Source organism: Cibotium barometz, chromosome 4, assembly GCF_041138505.1.
Source record: "Cibotium barometz isolate CiBa-2024 chromosome 4, ASM4113850v1, whole genome shotgun sequence".
Lineage (NCBI taxonomy): Eukaryota > Viridiplantae > Streptophyta > Polypodiopsida > Cyatheales > Cibotiaceae > Cibotium > Cibotium barometz.
Window position 1 is genome coordinate 23,274,634 of NC_141049.1, and position 23,013 is coordinate 23,297,646.

The 23,013-nt window shown below is 41.9% G+C and overlaps 1 protein-coding gene across 2 annotated transcripts in view; it reads left to right on the forward strand.

Annotated features, from left to right (window-relative positions):
* LOC147639052 (transcriptional activator DEMETER-like) overlaps nucleotides 1-16,605 on the forward strand; it is a 32,252-nt gene extending 15,647 nt beyond the window's left edge. For both annotated transcript variants that reach the window (XM_086786871.1, XM_086786876.1), the window contains exons 9-19: nucleotides 10,297-10,365; nucleotides 10,558-10,594; nucleotides 12,081-12,163; nucleotides 12,431-13,141; nucleotides 13,266-13,302; nucleotides 13,394-13,451; nucleotides 13,891-13,994; nucleotides 14,291-14,356; nucleotides 15,745-15,859; nucleotides 15,975-16,013; nucleotides 16,147-16,605. In XM_086786871.1, the coding sequence (XP_086642997.1) occupies nucleotides 10,297-10,365; nucleotides 10,558-10,594; nucleotides 12,081-12,163; nucleotides 12,431-13,141; nucleotides 13,266-13,302; nucleotides 13,394-13,451; nucleotides 13,891-13,994; nucleotides 14,291-14,356; nucleotides 15,745-15,859; nucleotides 15,975-16,013; nucleotides 16,147-16,268 (1,441 nt within the window). In that variant the 3' untranslated portion in view covers nucleotides 16,269-16,605. The remainder of the gene's footprint in view (nucleotides 1-10,296; nucleotides 10,366-10,557; nucleotides 10,595-12,080; nucleotides 12,164-12,430; nucleotides 13,142-13,265; nucleotides 13,303-13,393; nucleotides 13,452-13,890; nucleotides 13,995-14,290; nucleotides 14,357-15,744; nucleotides 15,860-15,974; nucleotides 16,014-16,146) is intronic.
* The last annotated feature ends 6,408 nt before the right edge of the window (nucleotides 16,606-23,013 follow it).

Below are 23,013 nucleotides of genomic sequence, written 5' to 3' on the forward strand. Positions count from 1 at the left end.
GTAGATCTGCTGAATAAACAATCTTGCCATATGAGCTACATGGATAGTCTTCTTCACTGGAATGAAGTGGGCTTGCTTAATGAACCTGTCAATAATAGTCCATATTCCATCATTCCAAAATCCTGACTTTGGCAATCCAAAGATGAAGTCCATAGCAATACTTTCCCATGGAATGTTGGAAATTGGCAAAGGTTGTAGCAATCCTATGGGTTTTTGTCGATCAAACTTGACCTTCTGACAAACCAAACATTCTCAAACATGTTGTTCAATATCCCCTCTCATGCTTGGCCAAAATAAATAACTTTCCAAAGCCTGAGTTGTTGTCATGATATCTCTATGTCCCATATAAGGTGGGGCATGGCATTCTTCCATTACTTTTGGTCTCAAGTCCTTGGTCACACATAAACGGGTTCGCATCATAAGAAACCCTTCCTTGATGACATAAGAAGTCACCAAGTCTCCATTCTGCAACATGTCCCAAATGTCTTTGAAATCTTCATATGTAGCATAAAGAACTTTCATCATAATGAAGTCCAAATGATATCCCATGGAAACTGCATGGGTCATGGCTCTTCGAGATAGAGCATCTGCTACTTTGTTGTCTTTCCCATGAGTATGCATAATCTGAAAATGAAATTGGGCCAAATAGCTAGCCCATCTTATATGCTATCTTAGGTTGAGACATAAAATACCTAAGACTTTGATGATCTGCCTTGATAACAAACTCAACACCCATAAGATAGTGTTTCCAAATCTTCAAGGCATGCATGACAGCCATCAATTCGTTCTCGTAGGTGGGTGCAGTCTTTTCGGCTCCTTGAAGTCTTCGACTCTCATAGGCCACGGCATGGCCTTCTTGGTTCAAGACTTCTCCAATGCAATCTCTTGAAGTATCACATTCTAACACGAATGGCTTCGAGAAATTTGGAATTCTCAATACCGGTCCTTTGCTAGCATAAAATTTTAGTGCTTCAAAGGATTCTTTTTCACTTTGGTTCACCGAAATCCCACGGCTTTCTTTGTCAAATCATGTAGTGGACTTGCTACCACAACAAACCACTTGATGAACTTCTTGTAATAAGAGCATAAGCCAAGGAAACTTTGAACTGCATGCACACTAGTCAACTTTGGCCATTCCACAATAGCCTTGACCTTTTCTGGATCCATCCTGACCCTTTCCTTGGACACTATATGGCCCAAGTAGTGAGTCTCTGACAAAAAGAACTCACTCTTCTTGCCATTCACATACAACTTGTGCTTCCGCAATTCCTGAAATACCATATCCAAGTGCTTTCGATGCTCTTCTTCATTCTTTGAATGCACAATAATGTCATCGAAGAAAGTAGCTACAAAATTTCTATTTGCTCGAAACATTCCTTCCATCATTCGGTTGAAGGTAGCCGGGGCATTAGTAAGACCAAAAGGCATCACCAAATACTCATAGAGTCCAAAGATAGTTTTGAATGCGGTCTTGTGAATGTCCTTTGGAACAATCATGACTTGATGGTATCCACGTTTCAAGTCAATCCTGCTGAAAATAGTGGCTCCATCCAATCTTTGCAAGTATTCTGGTCACATTCTTACTAGGGATACATCCACTATCCCTGTTCACAGTGAGGGCAGGTTGGAGATAGTTCCCGATGGCAGAGGGGGGAAGCATTCCTCCCAGGTGTTGTATGTTCCCACACTTGGTTTTCATCTGTTGTCAGTGCATTAGGTTTGCAAGACTGGCGTACGGGTGGAGTTTGATGAGCATTTTGTTGCTCTCCAGGACAAGGTAACACGCCAAGGTGGCAGTTGATTACTTGCAGAAGGAGGTGGATTCTCCAAGCTTTGTGGTTCCGGATTCAGAGGGGGTGGTTGACAGGTTTCAGAAGGCCTTGCGTGGTCTTCAGCAGGTTTCCAGAATTTGGCTTTCCACCATAACAAGTGTTGATCCTTGTGAGCAGTGTGATGCCTCTTTGACTTGGAAGCAGAATGGTTCATTGATTTGGTTGATGAATACCAGATTGGACGGAAGCTTCCTGATGAGGCAGTTGAGCTCATAGTTGCAGATGACTCTTTGGGAGGCACGATTGCGTATCTTGTGGTTTCTGCGGCATGCGAAGGATCATGGACTCTTTTACACAGGAGGGGAATTGATGGATGGAGTCCGACTCCACGGTTGGAGTGACTCAGTTTGGGGAGGAGATCCAGACACGAGGAGATCTACTTCAAGCCCAGGAGCAGTTTTATGGAGCAGTAAGAGGCAGTCATCTTTTGCCTTGTTGTCGACAGAGGCAGAGTACCGGGCTGCTTGTGACACTGCTTGTGCGGTGGTGAGGTTGCAGAGGTTGCATGGTAGGATTGGGTTTCCACTGGAGGAACCCACGGTCATCCAGAGGCACTTTGTTCGTGAACAAATTGTTGCTGATGACATCTTGCTAGAGTTTTGTTCGACGGAGGACAATACAGTGGACCTCTTCACAAAGTCGCTATCTCAGGATTTGCTCACACAGCACCCCAGCTCCCTGTGGTTGGTTTCACAGCCAGGAGCTGAGAGGGGGTGTTAGAAGTCATCTCCTGTCTTTATGTAGACACCAAGGCCTTTGTTGTGGGTGTGCCCGCCCTTGTAGGTGGTGTTATCATTTTTCCTCACTCCCCATATTTTTCCCCCATTTTTCCTATTTTTTCTGTGGCGCTTGGGTGGCAGTCTTGTGTTGGTAGGAGGGCCTATGACTGTACCTTCAGGTCTCCGACCTCAAATCTGTACAGGCCGACAGAGAGCTGCTGGCCGACTGGTGATCTTGGCTGGTCGTGGAGATTCAGGCCCTGTCGGCTGCCTATGAACAGGCCGACTGCTGCTTGGGGGCCATATAAAATGGCCCCACAGCCCCTTGCCATTCTTGTATTGTATTCGGGATCTTCTTGTGTATACATAGTAGAGTTATACGCCTCTCTCTCCATTGCTGTCTATTTTCTGCACTTGCTCTTGTGTTTCCAGATTTGGTCATCATCTCCGCTGCGTATCCTGACAAACTCCTCCCCTCTCTGCAAGCTTCATGGTCATCTTCCCTGCACTCTAGCTCTCCATTGTTTTTGCTCATAGAGGAGGCTACACTACATCCATTTGCGAAACTGAGCACATATCTTTGATCCTCATCAGAACGACGCCTTGCTGCACCTCTCTGCACTTGTTTTCCGGTTACTTCATCAGGGTGGCCTATACGACTACCATGTCATCAGTAGGCAGTTGTATTATCTAATGTATCGCCCAACCAAGGCTAAGGTTTCTCTATATGCCCAAGTGTGTCATGGCACTCATACAATATCTTTGCTTGGATGTCCATATCATTCGCCACAAAAACCTTGCTAGTCGTAAACACATTAATCCACCTCGAATGGAAAAGTTCGTCAATATCTCTCTCTCCACAACACTATCTGAGCATCCGCAACACTCGAATCTCGTGGGCTGCTGCCAGCGTGGACCAATTGTCAGATTATACCACAGTACAAATCATCTTGGCAACGCCCTTTGAGGGACAATATAAGTCAATCGATATCTCCTTGAAGGAGATGGCATTGACCTTGGAAATCCTTGTAAGGACATGCATCCGCAGCACTCGAATCTTGTGGGCTGTTGCCAGCGTGGACCAATTGTCAGATTCTACCACAGTACGAATCATCTTGGCAACGCCCTTTGAGGGACAATAGAAGTCAATTGATATCTCCTTGAAGGAGATGGCATTTACCTTGGAAATCCTTCTAAGGATATCTGCAACCCGATTTGTTTCCCCCTTTTGACAACGGGTCTCAAAATTGGACTCCCACATGAGTTCAACCCATCTGGCCTTCTGACCCCTCAAGTAAGTGAATGACATGCAAGACAATCCGAAGCTATGGGAGAGTGACTCTTCCAATTCAACCTTCTTGCCAATGGAGTACAAGAATTTCCCAAAGGTTGTAGCTATCCTAGAAGGAGGCTGGGGAGTCAATGTCATCACGAAGGATTTGTACCATAGGTGGGGCCGACCACCAAGCTGGATTTTGTCATAAAATTTAGCAAATCAACCAACAGTCAAACTGCTTGGAATGATTATGTGCCAATCCAAATTGTAGGACTAAGGACCACAATCCCATTGGTAGTCTTAACAAAGACACAAGATCAACGGCAATGGTGATCCACAATTGGAGAAAGGATCAAGTGCAACTGCAGAATCGAGAAAGGGCAATCAAGGTTGATCGACATACATGGATGTCAATGATCTTGAGATGCCATACATGCTTTTCCAATAATGTCTTGTATATCAATATGTCATCTAAGAAGACAAAAATCCACTTCCCTAGATATGGACGAAACAAATCGTTCATCATCCTTCGTAGGAATGTGGCAAGAGCATTGGTCAACCCAAAGGGTAGCACCAAAAACTCATAATGTCCATACCGCCATGATCAACCCAAAGGGTAGCACCAAAAACTCATAATGTCCATACCGCCATGATAACCTGATCAATCTTCATGAAATATTTTGCATCTTGAAGACATCAACCAAGTCATCCATCCTCGGTAAAGGACATTTGTTCTGGATGGTGAATCTGTTCACCCCTTGTAATCAACGCAAAAACACATACTACTGTCTTTCTTCTTTGACAGAAGAACAAGTGCGTCCCATGAAAACTTACTCAATTGAACAAATCCCTTATTGAGATACTCTTATAATTGCCGAGCAATCTCATCCTCTTTCCGCTGGCTAAACCAATATGATTGTTGCTGACTTACCAAGCAACAACTCAATCCCAAGGTCTACAGTCCTTGCAAGAGGAACACCATCACGCAGCTCACTAGGAAGCACATCACAATACTCACGTAAAATTTGATCCAAAAGTTCTTGTTCCTTAGTTATTTCATTAGAAGCAACAACATTGTATTCACAAGCAAATGATCTTAAAGAAATTTCAGAATCGAAAAGACCATTGAAACAACACAACAATTTACTTTCACAATCAAAAAGAGTTTCATATATTTCCTCGACCAAACCCTGAGTCATAAATACATTTGATAATCGAGGGACATCACCTTGGATTACAAAAAGTTCACCATCATGACCAAAAGAGAGCCTATGAGATGGATAATCTAACATCATCATCTCACTCTCAAAAAACCAAGACATTCCTAAGATAGCATCAATTGAAATCAAAGGCCATGATATGGAAGTCCAAAGTCTCTTGGTAATCCTAAATCTTGGCACTATCCATGGAGCTTGACATGATGAAAGTCTCTCGGACTAGCTATCTTGGAGATCTTGTGTATTTATGTTCTGGGAAGGTTCTGGAAGGATCATGAGCCCTGGACATTTTATCGGATACAACTGAGCAGATGGGTGTTTCTTCCAATATAATTGCGCTCATGTGTGTGCATGACTTTTATTTTATCTTTGGATGACTTGTCTTGTTTGCTTGGACAATGCTTGAGATTTCTGCCTGTGTTGTCCATGGGGCCAGGGACGCCTGGGTACCCTGTGGGACGTGTATGTGCACACCTCTTTGGGACTGACAGGTGGTTTACATGTGTTTTGCAAGTGGTAAGTATTCCCAAAAACTCAATTTACAGCTTTATGAGTTCACATGTTAATAATATGGGTGCAGGTTCACACTCACTTATAAGTGACCGGACAACTTATAAGTGAGTACACATTGAGCAAGACTTATTTAATACACGTGGCGGCCAAAGACCGGGTACTGGACATTATTTGGACTCCGTTCATGTAGGCGCCCCTTTTTGGACCAGAAAAGCACACGTGTGGGCTATTTTCAGCAAGGAACCCTCTATTATTGACAAAACTCCAAATTGGAGGGGGGCGCATGCTTTTCAGGAGTGCATGAGGGCTGGTCGGCTGGTTTCAGCCTGTTGGCAAGTTTCTACAACCAACCATCACGACTGAAGTTCACCAGATGCACAGGAGAAGCTGGCCGACTCCTTCTTCATGTTCTCCACTGCTGGCCGGTGGATTTACAGCTTGAATAGAGGCTGGACAGAGGTTAAAAACAGGGAGGAAGAGCTGGTCGTGGGCTTCTAGACAGTTTTCCTTCTGACCGGAGGTTTGCAGGCTTGTGCACAACTACTAGTCGCTTTCTTCTGTGGCTACTGAGGGCTGGTTGACTACTGAAAACAGCCTTTGAGGGCTGGTCGACATGCCCTATGAGTCAGACAAGAAGAAGATGAAGATGTTGACTTGTCCCGGGCTGATGTGGGAGTGCTATGGGCAGTCCATAGTTGTCCTGCATGTGCTTGATGCCGGGAATGCTCACTTGTGCTGAGAATTGTCAGCAAATTCAGATTATGTGATGTTTTTCTTGTTTTCATATTGTTTTGGAAGAAACAGGTGCAGCCAGTGGTGAACCCTAGGCACCCGCAAAGTTGTATTGGAAGTAGACTCCTTTCTGGCCCCTAGTGTGGTGTAGGGTGTAAATTTGTCATCTTGTTTTATATGGCATGCATATGTGTATTTTCAGATTTCATCATTGATTAGATTTTCCGTGTTCAGTTGCCCCTTCCATTTACAGTCTATACCAAATGCGAAGAAATTAAATTGTGAGTAGAGCCGTTGTCAAATAAAACTTGCACTTGATGGCCGTCTATAGATCCCTCACTTCAGAGGAGATCATGCGGACCAAAGGCATATTTACTAATCTAACAACCTTAGCAACTACTTAAATCCAGATGATGAATTTGAAGAGATGACATCAAAGAGTTGCCTTGTAGTTCCATAATGTGGACTGAGGTCTTACCACCCGAAGACGGCTTCTTCGGACATTCCCGTTGATGATGGTCAAGCTGGTTGCACTCAAACTAGAGATTTTCCTTCCACGCATTCACCAACACCTCACCAGCCTAGTGACGTCGATCTCTTCTTACCTTTAGCACACTTCTTGGGATTGCATTGTGACTATCTTGCGATGCTCCAAAACTACCCTGCTTCTTGTTCTTTGGGGGGTGTTGGTTGCGAGAGTTGTAGGCTCATCACCCCTTGTAACAGCAAGGTATCAACAAAGTTTTTTGGCATTGCAGTATATATCGTCTAGTGAATGAATGTGGTTCTATAGACCACATTCTGATAGTCCGGTGGAAGGCCGAACAAATAAAGCATGTACACCTACACATGGCTCCTCAAGAGCCTTGCAAGAGTTCACCAAGTCTTTACACTCCTGTGAATAGTTCCCAAGGCTCTTCTTCCCCATCTCTAGTTTAAACAACTTACGAAAGTTCTTGATCTTGTTGATAGAGGCAAAGAGAAGCTGAAAATCAGCCCACACTATCGGCTTTATATGGAGATCCTTCCACCAAGCAAATGCTTTATACTGAAGCATAATTTGTATCTAACTGATATGATGATCATCAGCGTACCCATACAGATCAAAAGAAGCATTCCACTTCCGAAGCCAGCTATCTATGTAAAGTTCCTCACTCTCTTTCCGCTCTCCCGAGAAGGGATCCGGATGGAAAGAGATCACTATGGGGAGTTTACTATCTACAACTCAAGGAGTCTGGGAACGTTTCTCCTGCAACTGTCTCTGCAAATCAAGAACTGGCTCTACAAATCAAGAATTTTGGAGTACAGTGATGTTCACAAGAGGAGGAGGAGGGGGATAAGGAGTAAGGTGATGGCTGTCCAAGAAGCAAAGGAGGTTGAATAAAGTCCATATATTTTTTATATGGCTGGCCATGTGAAGTAAAAGCAGGAAATTGATTCGGATCATTGCCAAATATTGCTCCCTAGATGGGGCTATCCCCTACTTAAGGGGAACCTACACTATAGGAGGCAAGGGTACTTGAGTTCCCGGCGGCATATCCATGGGCTAAGTGGAGCCATCATCTTCAACCTCCGGTATGGTATGTAGATGTGTCAGCTGCCCACCATAAGACTCCATAGCCATAGCTGCTGGGACTATCAACTCGACCAAAGCCTAGAGATGGTGAGCATTAAGAGAGAGTGCAGAATTCAGCAAAGCATGGAGCACTTGAGGATCAATGAAGCTTGAAGATGGCCGCTGTCACAAAATTCCTCATTGCTTCTGTTTTCTACTATTCATGTGTGGCATATGGAGGTTTGTGGAGCCTAACATGGTATACATGTATGGCTCATCGAGTCTGACATGATGTGATTTCCCAGGACTAGCTATCTTGGTGATCTTTTGTATTTATGTTCCGGAAGATTCTGGAAGGATCATGAAGCCCTGAACACTTTACCTAATACAACTGAGCAGATGGGTGTTTCTTCCAGTCTAGCTGCACTCATGTGTGTGCATGACTTTGATTTTATATATGGATGACTTGTCTTGTTTGCCTGGGCAATGCCTGAGATTACTGCCTTTGTTGTCCATGGGGCCGGGGACGCCTGGGCACCCTGTGGACGTGTGTGCACACTTGTTTGGGACTGACAGGTGGTCTACATGTGTTTTGTAGCTGGTAAGTGTCCCTAAAAACCCAATTTACAACTTTATGATTTCACATACTAATAATTATGGGTGCAGGTCCACACTCACTTATAAGTGACCAGACAACTTATAAGTCATTCACACTGGGTAGGACTATTTTAATGCATGTGGCAGCCAAAAGGTGGGCACTGGACCTGATTTGAACCATTTGCATGTAGGCGCCCCCTTCTGGACCCAAAAAGCACATGCCTGAGCTATTATTGGCAGAAGAGGCTCTATTACTGGAGAGAACTCGAGTTTGGGGCAGGCGCATGCTTTTCTGGTGCATGGGAGAGAAAATCCACCAGTTCTGGAGTCTTCTACCGCCATCTACTATGACAGTTTTCAACCAAGTGTGAAGAGAAAGCTGGTCGACTTCTTCTGAGGCTTTCTCTGCTGCTGGCTGACTGTTTACAGCCCTGAAAAGCTGCTGGCCAGGGCATCTGGAAGAGCATAAGTGCTGGCCGATTTTTGTGGGAGAGATCCTCTAGTGATCGGAGACCTTCTTGCATGTGAACTACTGCTGGTTGACTTGTTGAGAGCTGGTCGACTGCTTGTATATGGTTTTCATGACAATATTAATGATTCCCTAGGAGAGGGCTTCCTACATTCCTCACGGAAGTGCTGGAAAGGAATTGCCGCTTTTAATGTAGGGTTTGCTTGAAGCTTCTCTACAACTAACCACAAGAGATAGCCCTCAGGTTCAACGATCAGATTCATACCACCCAAGGGGACTTCTTCTAGGATGCTCAAGCCTGATGTCTGCCGAGGCTTGCTTTTAAATCTAGGCAAGTGACTAGGTGACACTTGCATTTCTTCCTCATTTATGGTCCATGACATCAATGTGTTGGCATGAGGGAAAATGGACTTTTAGTAAGCTCAGCATGTTGTTTTTGGGTTCTCATTAATTGCCCACAATAAGTTTTTTACAGGCCCTAGTGTGAATTCTCCCTCCTTCGCTCCCGTTTCAGAGTCCCTCCGAGAGCAATTAATTGGAGAGGGAGCTCCCCCTCTTTTCTTTCTACTTCTCTATTGAGGGATGCACTTTGTTGCGTCACATGAGAGCTGTTTTGTACTTCGCTTTTGAGGATGATTCCCTTTTATGTCTAATAAAGTAACTTTTTTTTTTTTAAAGTCGGTTATGCTTGCATGACCAGCTTCAACCGAAATCTCTCAAGTTTGTGCCCTAAAAAAACATAGGTGTTGATAGCAGTAAATGACTTATTTGCCCTCCACATGAAGTGTTGACTAGACGGAGCCCTTGAAATACCAACCTTGTGCTTTGGGTCATCCATAGACTGCACCTTTCTCTTAGGCATGTTGTCCATCGAACCCACCTATGATGACCCTTATTGGTGTACCTTGTACATAAACACAATGGCTTTGTAGTTGGGTAGTGCCTCTTGTTATTAAAAATGTATAACAGCCTTTTTTGTGTAAGAGTGAGGGCATTCTTGACACACTGGACGAAGTCAAGAAAGCCATAAAAAGGTTAAATTTGAAAGTCAGGTAACTCAATGGAAGAGCTAGACTATGCATACGTCACCTTGTCTTCATAAACCCTTATCCATATCCACCCCTATGATGTTGACGAACACCTTCAAGCATCTATTCTTCTAGCTATAACTTGCACCACGTGATCATAAACCATACCATGGTCTGGGCATCAAGCTGCTTCAACTTGTGCACCACCTTCTATATCCACTCAATTGTGTCGAAAGTGTGAAAATTCTTGCTCTTTTATATGAACTTTTGATGTTTGTTAAAAAATGAAGAGGATAGTTACCATGGGAAGGGTGGCCGATCCACTTTCATTATATACTTGTGGTCTCGTGATTTTCAGGTATCCGATCCAAGAGACAATTCAGAAGTACCTGTGGCCCCGCCTTTGTACGCTTGACCAGAAGACACTGTACCATACCCTATACTCTTTCTTGTCATTGAATAAGATTATCATTTTTCAAATTATTAAATTAGCTTCCATGGATTCACCTTAGGACAGGATGACAACCTTCATTATTGGTTAATGTATAATGACTCTCATAACGCTAAGAGAGTTGACTCTAATCTTATGTTGTATGTGTTTGATGTGGCCATTCTGCAGGTATGAGTTTCACTATCAACTGATAACTTTTGGAAAGGTCTCTCTCTCTCTCTCTCTCTCTCTCTCTCTCTCTCTCTCTCTCTCTCTCTGTGGGTATACCCATGGTATCATTGTATCACTCATGGTCTCTTAGACCTTAGGGGTCTTTTGGAGACGTAAATATTACTCTCTCTCTCTCTCTCCCCCCCCCTCTCTCTCTCCCCCCCCCTCTCTCCCTCTCTCCCTCTCTCCCCCCATTTGAATAAAGTCTAGAATCACCCTTATTGAATCTCTCCTTGAAAGAGATCAACCACATCATCCATCTTGACCTAGCTCACCTTGACATGAGCCCGACATGCCTGACTCCGTTAGAGCTACAGTTTTACACAAAGCACTCTGTGAGAGCACTTTGTGAGACTCACGAAGGATGGTTTCATTGAGAAACCTGGATACCTACAGACACATGTACCATGCCATTCCAAGCAATCATGGATGCCAATGCAACTGCACAATGTGTATTGGACACCCCATTCTCAAACAGCTTGTATCTTCATTGCTCCTAGGAACTAGGTGCGAAAACGTGGTCCCTCGTCTGAGCTCATTTGCTAATCCAAGCCAGCCTTGGCCAATCCATGCCATATGGTTAATCCAAGCCATATCCAGTGGCCAATCCAGGCCATTTGGGCTAATCCAAGCCAAGTGATATATGGTAATCCAAACCATATCCAGTAGCCAATCCAAGCCCATCCATTTGTCCATCTGATTACATGCCCGGCTTCACACAGGCCCAACATGGATATCCCAGGCTGAGCTGTCCACAAAGCTTCAGATCTATGGAGAGCACTTTATGAGGACCACTGATTCATTGGAAGGCACAGAAACCTTCACAGTCATATGTCCCATGCCATGAGGATTGCCATTGGCTAGTTGAGAGTATCTTCACATACAGCAGGATACCACTCAGACATCCATCAGACTTCTTTGGTGCCCCCCAGGTGATTAATGGATACAAAGAGACCTTGAACAAGACCCAAGCATGCTAGGTGACTGCACTGCGACCCAAGACACCACTAGCTCCTCATACATGTGGAATTATCAAGGATCGTGCACAGCCCCTTCAAAGAGCCAGATGTCCCCGCCCTTCCATATCCATGCCATCCTCTCATGAGCTCCACATCAAGGATATACCCCAGCAACATAGGGTGGCCATGCACCAAAAAAGTGAACATTGCCTCCTCATAGAGGAAGATGACACATGATGAGCCAAACTGGTTTCACTGGCCTCACCACTTATTGTACATATGGGTCCCACATAGTACGCATGCCTATTTTCTTTGGCTTTTTTATGTTTCCATGTTTATGTTTACACATAAAACATCTGTAACACGTTTGGTCTCATAGACACATTGGGTCTTTTAGCAAACGTTAATGACCTCTCTCTCTCTCTCCATCCCCCCCTTCCCACATCCCCCCTCCTTAAACTTTAGAGTTTGAGTTTTGTCTTATGCTAACAAGGTGTCATCAATTTCTTCGGTTGAGTATAGGTTTTTTGCACAAAGAGTAAACCAAATTGCAACGCTTGTCCTATGCGAACGGAATGCAAGCATTTTGCAAGTGCCTATGCAAGGTTTGAGAACTACCTGGCCTTCAAAATCAAAGCAGGACTAATGTCCCTGCACGTACATGCATGCGTGTGTGTGCATGGGTGCTTGTGCATGCACATGTGCATGTGTGTGTGTGTGTGTGTGTGTGTGTGTGCGCACACACGCATGTTGTGTGCGCTCACACTATATTTGGAGTAACCTTCAAAAAATACATTACGTTTCTATTTATGAAGTTTAATCATTCAAATATTAAAATCATCTTGGACTAACCCTTTGACATACTATGACAGTGCAAAACTTCTTTTGACTGGGCCAGATGACAACCAACACAACAGGATATGTTCAGCTGCACCTGTTAATGCCCTTACTGATCCACGCATGGATGTAGTGGGAGCAACTTTGGTGGAATATGTAGAAGACAATCTCACAAAATACCCCCTTATTTCAGAAATAGATTGCAGTACAATAAATTCTTTTTCAAACGATCATACATTCTATATTGAAGAGCCGGCATCACCCGAAACAACACATGAACAGGAGATCATGGATCTCGAGGATTTCCCTTATATCTATAAGGATTTTTATGACTTTACAGATGACTTGTTAACAGCTGGAAACTTCTCAAAACCACCATGCATATCTACGAATGGATGCACTTATGAAGAAGACATCAAAAGTTTTGATTCTCAGTCTTCTTCAACGCATGCTGGGGTTGACGCTTCACATATATATTCTACACCAGAACGCTCTTGTTCTCACAGGGAGGGAGAGCAATTTGGTGCTAATGGTGGACTCTTTGCAACACCATCAGGGCTGTGTTCTGGCTACCAGACAATTGACGATACTCCTCCTGAAAGGCTTTCTTCATATGAGTCGACTATTGTTGCAACACCTAAGGCAATCCAAGAAGCACCAAATGCCATTATTCCATTGCCAGAAGGGCCACACATTCCGGCCCCAAAATTGAAGAATGTCAGTCGACTCCGGACTGTTCACTATGTGTAAGTTGATGGAAGTTTATATCTAATTTCACAAAAGATTTGTTTAATTTCTGCTTTACTATCCTGTGATTCATCTGTGTTAGCTTTTGTATTATGCCAAATTAGAGACTTGGATATTTTGCAGGTATGAGCTTCCCGATACTCACCCATTACTAGAGAAGGTAAAAGAAAAAATCAATCTTGAATATCATGGTTTTAAGCATTTTATCCAACATTAATCATCATCATATCCAACAATACCTCTGTGAACAGGTTGATGCCCGAGAAAAGGACGATCCGTATTCATATCTACTTGCAATTTGGAGCCCAGGTTCATTCTTCCTCTCTTTATGACATTCAATCTCCTTGTATGTTTAGATCGCAGTTACTTGAGGGAAAACCAAGGAAAACTTGTTTAGATCACTCCTATTAAGAGAAATCCAAGATGGGGGAGCTTGTTCCCGTGAAACCTCTTTAGAACTGGCTTGGCAGATTCGGTTCGTAGCAGGGCCAGACATCAAGTAAAGCATCAGATGCTGTAATGGCTTCTTATTTTTGTTCCTATCTTAAGTGACGAATCACCTCTCCACTGACATGCATGTATTTTCTTGCGAGGCAAGCACGAGTGAATGATGTTTGCAGCGGATGGGCTCACGTTTCCATTGACAAAATTGCTCAATCACTTCTGTTTCTCACTTGTTTAAAATGCCCATGATTATTGTTAATGATGATGCCTATCATGTATTTCAAATCTTAATTTGTAAATGCAGGCGAAACTCCCGAGTCTCCACAAGAAATCAATGAGCTTTTTAGAGAAGATTCACACACATCTTCTGGTGCCAATGCTGATGAGACTGTCTCAGGAACTTTATTAGTAAGACATTTAAATGAATTTCTTTTTTTGTCAATTATTGTTTGATTTGTACATGTAGGAAAAGACACAAGATAGAGACCATGGGGGGGGAGGAAGTGCGTATGTGTGTGTGTGTGCACACCACATATACCACGCACCCCTACACCATTTACATGGTGTGCAAACACACACACGCACAAGATAGAGACCATGGGGGGAGGAAGTGCACCCCTACACCATTTACATGGTTATGCTAATGCATGTAAAATGTTTCATGTGCTGATGGTTCAAGACTCTAATCCATGTTGTGCAAATAGATTCCATGTAGAACCGCAATGCAGGGGAGCTTCCCACTAAACGGAACTTACTTTCAAGTCAATGAGGTATGATTTCTATTGTCGTAATGACTTGCTACTGCAACTTCAGCAACTTCAGTTCTCTACTACTTTGTAGATAAATTCTCATGTAGAAATCTTTCCGAGAGGTAAGTGTTCTGCCTTCGTCATCTGTTCATCAAGAATAACACACTTTATCGTAATAATGATTTTTTTTGCATCCGTAATTAGCATGATATTGGAGTATGTGTCTCAAGACTAGGCATGTAGTAACCAATGTAAACCTCAATTCAGTGCTCAGAATCAATTCTTAGAGCCTATGCAGAGAAACAAAGTTGTTAGTAATAGTGTTATAATATACTTATCCAAGATGGGGCACGCATCACAGAGACTTTAGCATGAATAAACCATTAACCTCATTATTAGAGGCTCATAGACAATTATATCAATAATAACCAGCTCTGTTACATGGTTGCTGCTTTTCTTTCCAAGGTGGTTACATACATATGGTGTGAGTACACATACGGAAAGTACTGCTCAGGATAAGTTACGCTATGTTACATTGTTTTTTTCCCAATTAAAAGGAAAAAAAAATTAAGTATGTTGTAATTGAAAGAATTGGGGCATGGAAGATGCATACCGGCATACAGGCTTTACGGATAGGGCATAGGGGCCACCCAGTAAGGTCCAGGAAAAACTTGGCATCAAAAGTTTTTATGAAAGCTTTTGCATTCCATACACACTGCACATTTTGTTCGGCATGCAAAATACAGTAAGGATCATGGGGTTCAGTACACATACAGAATGCAACAATGTTTCTTGTGTATGATCTTGCATATCACCCCAATGCTTTCCCTTCTTTGTCTAGTTTATCTTCACCTTTCTTGTTGTCCTCTTCTCATTTTAGCTTCATGGTGTTAGCTCTTGTTACTTGTAGCTTCTGCTCCGGCCTTGCTGAATCCACCCTTCCTTGTTTCTCTTTTTGCCTTCTCCCCTATTCATCTCACCTTCATTTTCTCAAAGCATTGTTAGTGAGCCAAGGGGTCTCTCCCTTTTCTTAATATCTCCCGGCTTTCCCCGATTGTCCATGACCCAAGAGGACCAATCATCCAAGAGAATTTGATTAGTAAACACAACCATGGGGATTAGTTTACTTGTACCCACCTTGTCCCAAAACACGGTACAGAAGTTTGCATTTAATCATAGCATGCCTTTGCAACAAGTTTTGTTACAATGAGCACATACTGAATCCTTGATCCCATGAGTGTTATATATTACATTAACTCTTTTCTTTCAATAATTTTGTAGTCCACGTTTTTTCCTGTTTGCCGACTGTGAGAGCATCATTAAGTGCTCCCTTATGTTCTACTGATACAAGATCTATTGCTCGTATTGATGCTCACATTTATTGAATGTCGGCATGCATTATTTTGTAGGTTTTTGCGGACCATGAGAGCAGCCTACAGCCTTTTCAAGTTTCTCGCTCTGATATCTGGAAACTACTACGGCGTTTTGTATATTTTGGCACATCTGTAACTAATATTTTCAGAGGTGCCTCATAGCCAACATCGTTTTCAAGTTCCCCCTCTCATTTGGAAACTACATTGGCACTACAAATATATATATACTTTGAAAATTCCTAACATGTTTTCCTGATTGTGCATAGGTTTAACGACGCCCGAGATAAAAAACTGTTTCTTGTGGGGCAAGTCCCATACTTCTTTTTATTAACATTAAATGTGTGCATGCATGCGTATGTCAGTTTGGAATTTGTTTTTGTTCCTCCTTTCAAAACAACATATGGAATGAACCTAGAGTTTATTTTTGTTGGTTTTCAGGACATGTTTGTGTCAGGGGATTCGATCGTCGTACACGCACTCCCAAACCCTTGGTGTGTAGATTACATTTTCCAATTAGCAAGCAGCAGAAAAGCAAAAAAGCAGTAAAGCAAGAGGAGTAAGAAAATTGGAAATTTCCAGCCACCCACACCCTCCACACACACAGCAGAACAGCAGACAAGCCAAGGTATAGAGAAAATGGACCAAGTTTCTATGCTTAAAACCTGCACACATGCTAATATACATGAAGATGGCATGGCAGTGCAAATGAAAAGATGTCAGAATAGTGCCATCTCTTTGATGCTAACTAAAAGGAGCAATGATACAAAGAGAAGTCAGAGTACACGATCATATGGCTCCCAGTGCTGTATTAAAATGCAGTTATCATTGTAATGCCAAGTGAACTATGGTTGCTTTACCCTAAGGGTAAGCTTTAATGGAAATCATTAGTTCGTTTTACATGTTATGAGGGAAAAAAATCTCCATTCATCTGATGAAGTTTTGAAGAGATCTAAGCAGGAAACACTAATTATTTTCTTAGTGCTTAGCTTTACCATGTAAAAGTATCAAATTACCATTCATATCAAATCACTCACAATTCGGGCTTTACTTGGACCGTCATCCCTCGTTTTCGGCCAATCGCAGCACAGAATAGCGTACTGGTTCTACTTGGAAAACTGAGCATTCTGCAAGCTGGCATATCTCCACGCGATTCTCCAATCAGATTCAAGGAAACTGTAATTGTGAGGAGAAGGGGTGGCGGCTGGCACGGGCGAGAATTGCTGTGCCTCAAATTCCATCACTGCACCTGGACGGTGTAGGGAAAGGGCACCAGGAGACCATTCATGACCGGTGGACAGCATCCTCTACCGGGCATCAAGGATGGGGGGAGTCAAAGAGCGATGCTGTGGCTGACACGTGAGCATTCTCCTGGCGATAGTGTCACGCGAGAGCATGTGGAACTGACAACTCTACAGAACTCAGAATGATGGAGACAACTTACTTTGGCAGAATTGCCTCAGAAATCTCAGAACTGCTAGATTTGCTTGTTTATGAGGGAGGACTATTCGACGGCTCTGATCCCCCATGGACGATCCCAGTCCTTGACAGTGTAGGGAAAGGCCTTCCCTGGAGGAGAAAGTGCTAGAAATAAACTCTCTTGTAGTAAAGAAACTGCACCTCTTTGAAGACAGTCGAGAATCACCCGCAAGGTACATGATGGGTTTTTCTTTCTTCGAAACTGGAGCATAGCACTCGGAGAGGGAACATTGCTGCGTTTTTTAAACAAATAAAAATCCAAAAACATGTGAGTATATATATATATATTTATTTATATTGTCTATGCAGTAAATGTATCTTTATGAGAAAAGAGGTGCCTGTAAAAAATTATTTTCCCAAAACTTACCAAACCTTCACCTACAAATCTGAGAGATTTGAAGGTTCTTGTTCTATAACCTTTCAAAATTTGCAGGTATTTATACCTTTATATTTTAATTTTGAAGGTGGAATTACATTGTACCCGGGTTTTTGTTTTTTTTCGCACACCGGTGCCTATGTTGCCAACATCACTTCTACCCCTTGCCCTGGTTAGGAGAGCCTCGCACACAGACGGTTGCGAGATGAGGGGAGGAGGGAGTGTCTGGAGGTCCAATTCTCTCTCTCTCTCTCTCTCTCTCTCTCTCTCTCTCTAGCAGCGGGGTAGAGTGCTTGCTATATCATAGTCAAGGTGCTGCAATTGCAATCGCTAGGAGACTAAGTTGGGGCCAACTAAGATTTAAATTTAAGATCAAGGCGAGGGGATTAATTAAATGGGTCACGTTAAGCGGCCCATTTAATTAATACAACAATGATAAAAGAGAATGATAGTATGGTCCTTAGTGGTTTCCCTCATTAATTAATGTGGGAACATGGGCCTTAATGGTTCCCCTCATTAATTAATGTGGGAACATTGTTGGAACATGAATAATGATAGTATGGTCCTTGTTGATGGTTCCCCTCATTAACTAATGTGGGAACATGGACATTAGAGAAATCAAATCAATCTAAGGTTTTGGCACCTCTTGGGGATGGTCAGCGAGGGAGCTCAATGCAGGAAGCTTTTCTTGGCTACCCTCTCTCTGTCTCTCCCCCCTATCTTTTCCTCTCTTCCCTCTCTCTTCTATTACACTCTTCTTTCCCTCTCTTCTCTCTCTCCAACCATCTTACATCTCTCTATCCCTCTAGCACATTCTCTTCTCTCCCTTTCCTCTCTCTCTCTCTCTCTCTCTCTCTCTCTCTCTCTCTCTCCAACAGTCTCACATCACTCTCTTCTCTTCCTCTCCTCTCCTCTCTCTCTCCAACCATCTCACATCTCTTTGTTGCTTCTCTCTCTCCCTTCACTCTTTTTTTCTCTCTCTCCTACCATCTCTTTCTCTTGCCCTCTCCCACCCTCATATCTCTCTTCTACCATCTCACATCACTCTCCTCTTTCTCTCCTCTCTCTCTCTCCAACCATCTCACATCTCTCCATTGCTTCTCTCTCTCTCTCTCTCTCTCTCTCTCTCTCTCTCTCTCTCTCTCTCTCTCTCTCTCTCTCTCTCTCTCTCTCTCTCCTACCATCTCTTGTATGGTGGTTATCTCTTGTCTCCGTCTCTCTCCGCCTTCTGCTACTCAATCTCCCTTCCTCCCTCCTCCTTGTCTCCGTTAACCCTCTCCCCTCATCTATTTCATTAGTAGTCTATCACTGTCTCTCTCTTTTTAACTCATTTTGTATCTTCCTTCTGATCAATCTTATAGTCTTTGGATTGAAGCTCATACATTATAAGGAAGATAGCATCCTCTCTCTCTTCATGTGTCTTTTTCTTGTCCATGTTGTTACCTCTTGCATCTCCCTTGCTTTTCATGTTTTCTCTCTCTTCTCCCTCCTTATGTTCATGTGAGGCCACAAACTTATGCATTTCTTAACATAGTACACTTAACTTCATTTCACCCATACAGATCCTTTGATTCCACAAACTTAACACTACCTTATTCATCTACACAATACAAAAAATGGTAATTCTTGATTAGTTTATATATGACATGTTGAGCATAAACATTGTTGAAACTGTCAGTTATATCTCATTGTAAAACCCCAACATGCGTATTGCTCTCGCCCTCTTTCTCTTTATTCATATGTAAAATAAGTTCATGACATAATCATAAACAATTGTTAAACCTAATCACTTGAATATTTATAAACAAATATATTCATTGCACTACTACAATGACATCTTCATCAAGACACCCTCCACAATGTCCTCTTCAGGGATCAATACAAATAATGTTCAGGCCTAATTTGTACGCTACCATAGCATAATCTCCACATCTTGCATACAGCTCTACAATCACTTGCCCTCTTCTTTTACATGTTACTTTAACAGGCTATCCCAAAAGTCGTATCCACGTTGACATCCACCTGTAAAAGAAAACATTTCTCTAAAATCCATATAATATGCAATACCCATAATTTGGAGTACTTATATGTTTATACCATATCTCGCCATGCTATCCCATGTGTGCATCTTCCCTAGTGCATCGTGGTGCAAGGATCAATCATATCATCAGGCGAGAAAGGTTGTGCATGGTTTATTCCAACTATGCTCATGAAGCTACGTAGCATCACCGAGGGTATGTGTCTGCACAAGAGTATGAGAAGATTTATTATAATAGAAAGTGATGTTCAATGGCAACCTTTTATGAGAATCATGTGTTGCTCACTTCTTGTTCAAACGCCTTTCCAACCTGCATTGTGCACTACACATTCAATAGGGTGTCTAATACAAAGCCATATTGCTCGCCCTTCCCTATCATGGTTGTCACTTGATACATAGTACCAATGACAATAAGGAAGCCATTGTCGTCTCTAGGATGGTCTCACAAATCTTGAGCAATAAAGGCTTGTCTCCATCTACGTGACATAGACACAAAACATGAGAATTTGTACCCAACGTAAACACGATAACACTTAAGGAATTAATGTTAAAAATTTCCTCTTGATAACTCACATGTATAGAGATTCTATGATAGGATAATGTCATTGGGGTAGCCATAAATGGAACCTCATGTAAACAACCTCACTACTACAATACAATCACATCCTATTCTTATATTGACAGTTTTAATATTAAAGGTCTGGTTTGCCTCTTTCACGCTTTGTAACATATCAAAAAGATGTGCTAGCTCCTTTGGACACTCCTGGTTGTTCTGAATTGCACGGCGTATCTTGAAAGGATCCCGAACAAATGCTCTCACCTTCACAAAATTATGTCTTGCTGCTACACCATGTTGAGAGGAGTTATACATTAATTATCATTCCGCGATATAAAAGACACAAGTTTACTATCATTATGCATGTGATGCACAGTTGATTAGTACACCTGTGCACTGAGATTTCTATAACAGTAGAGGAACTAGCACTTTGATGTTGCAACATGCTCGAAACACCGAGGACTACTGTAGAGGGCGTATGATGAGACACTCCTACAATGCATACATTTTGTAAGTACATTCACTACACATATACATCACATTGCCATTACTATTTAATCAAATCATTCCTGGCAAATTATTATGTCAAAATGGTACATTAGGCGCTTCACCTCTTACCAAGCTTATCTGGACACATAACTAATTCATCTAGGCTAGTATGAGGTTAGTATTCCAACTATTTAATAATAAAATCCCTCACCTCTTGCCAAGCATCTTTGAATCCATAACTAAATCATCTACGTTAGTATCCCAACTATTTAATAATAAAACTAATCAATCACGAGTAAAAGAGTGCCCTACTTGTGTTCCAGCATGATCCACTTTGTCAATATATGGGGTTGTCTCGATGGGCTGAGTGTTATCCTTGTAAACGCTTTCATCATACTCTGATGCAGAGAAATCAGAGTCATCTTCTTCCCCTCCTACATTTGCTTCTCCCTCTTCATTTATGGTATCCTTCTTTGGCACTTTTGCCACTTCATCATCATCATCATCATCATCATCATCCTCTTCATCTTCATCAACCTCTTGATCTTCCCATAAGCCCTTTGCCCTTTGCCCTTAAGATGTGATTGGTCACGTAGAATTCGAGTCTTCATAATATAAATCACAATTAAAAAAGATATAAGATATAATATTAAAAATTCACTGAAATATCGAATTGCTAGTACGAGTAGATATGTAGTATATGCCCTCTTAGATTGCTTTAATTTACAAGCCCTAGTGTACATCTTCTTCTCGCTCTCGAAAAATTTTCCATTTGGAAAGTCAAGGAATAGTGGACATGTCTTGTATACCCTTGCATCCCAAAGTTCTCGAAGTTGTTGCTGTGTATACATTGTATTCTCATGTCCTAGATCTCGCCACTCATTTATGATGGCTAGCCAAACTGCAATATATTTCTCGGCAAGCATGACACTTACGAATCCATCTACATGTGATTATTTTCGTTCAAATTACGAATATAAGAATACAATAGATTGTTACGCACCTATATACAACATTCTTAGTAAGCTTTGATGACAGTAGGACCACACCTTATTTTTCAGGGACCCCGCCATTTCCTCAAACAGCTTCCCAAAATACAGTCTCTTGAGATTGGTGAGGTTCTCTTGAAATGTATCTAGAAATTATATTTCATACTAATTTGTAATTTCTGTAAGAACTACCACACCTCGTGCTCCAATCTCGTGTCATATTTTAGCTATCTCTAAATAAGATTTCATTTGCTACGTTGCCATTGAAATTGTTATTAATACAAGATACAATGCTTTGTATATATCAAGAAAATAGGGGAGGTAATTATTACTTACTCTTTGGGATTTGTAAGTCCTTCAGCCTCAGCGAATCTCCATCAACAATCAAGATATCTAAAATTATAGTTTTTTGGTCATTTGGCAATGTTCTAGATGCCAAACTATACAACCTATCCTCTGTCAAACAATCTGGTTTATCATCCCAATTTACTTGCACTAGTCAGTGTAACACACAACACCAAAATCAGTTTACTTGCACTAGTCAATGTAACACACAACACCAAAATCAAACCGCAACATTAAAACCAAAATATGTCGTTGCTTACCAAAAAGACTGAGATGGAAGAGCATAGGTTTTATTACTCAAAGAAACCATCTCCTTGTCTAGTGTTTAACCATCTCCTTGTCTAGTGTTTAACCATCTCCTTGTCCAATGTTTGCAATCACGGCTAACCGTCTAGTAGCATGCCTTCACTTTCTCTTATCTTTATAAAATGCAATTCTCCATTTGTCTTCAAACTCCTTTCTAGGCAAGGTATCTACAAGAGGGTCAATCTCTCATCTTATATTTCACAGGTTACTACATTAGTATGAGAATATATAGATGTTAATCATATATTACAAATGTTAGAAGATAGGAGATTATACCTGGAATACTATTTAGGATAGTTCTGAAAGTTCATAGTTGTACCAAGATGGGCGACTCTTTTTTGCATTGAGGCATGCTTCTCCATACATGCCTTGTTCATCACTATTGTGTGCTTCATAATTGTTTCTTTATTTGCTAATCTGAGCGCCCTAATAAGGCACACTTTGTCTACAAGAGATGACTAAATATAGCCCAATTCATTCATCCTATGGCAAACAAATTATTATGAGTTATGACGAAAGATAAAACATACTGCACTTAGACCATCCTAAGTCAAATAGATTTAAGACAAATATTCTCACAATGTGTACATTCCCCCTGGCCTATTTAATCAAGCTATGACTGTGTGAGGACCTCCCCCTCACTATTCTCATTAAATTCAATAAGGATAGTGTCAACACATGGATGTCTTGATACAACATTCTTGAATGCTACATTCAATGTAAACCTAGT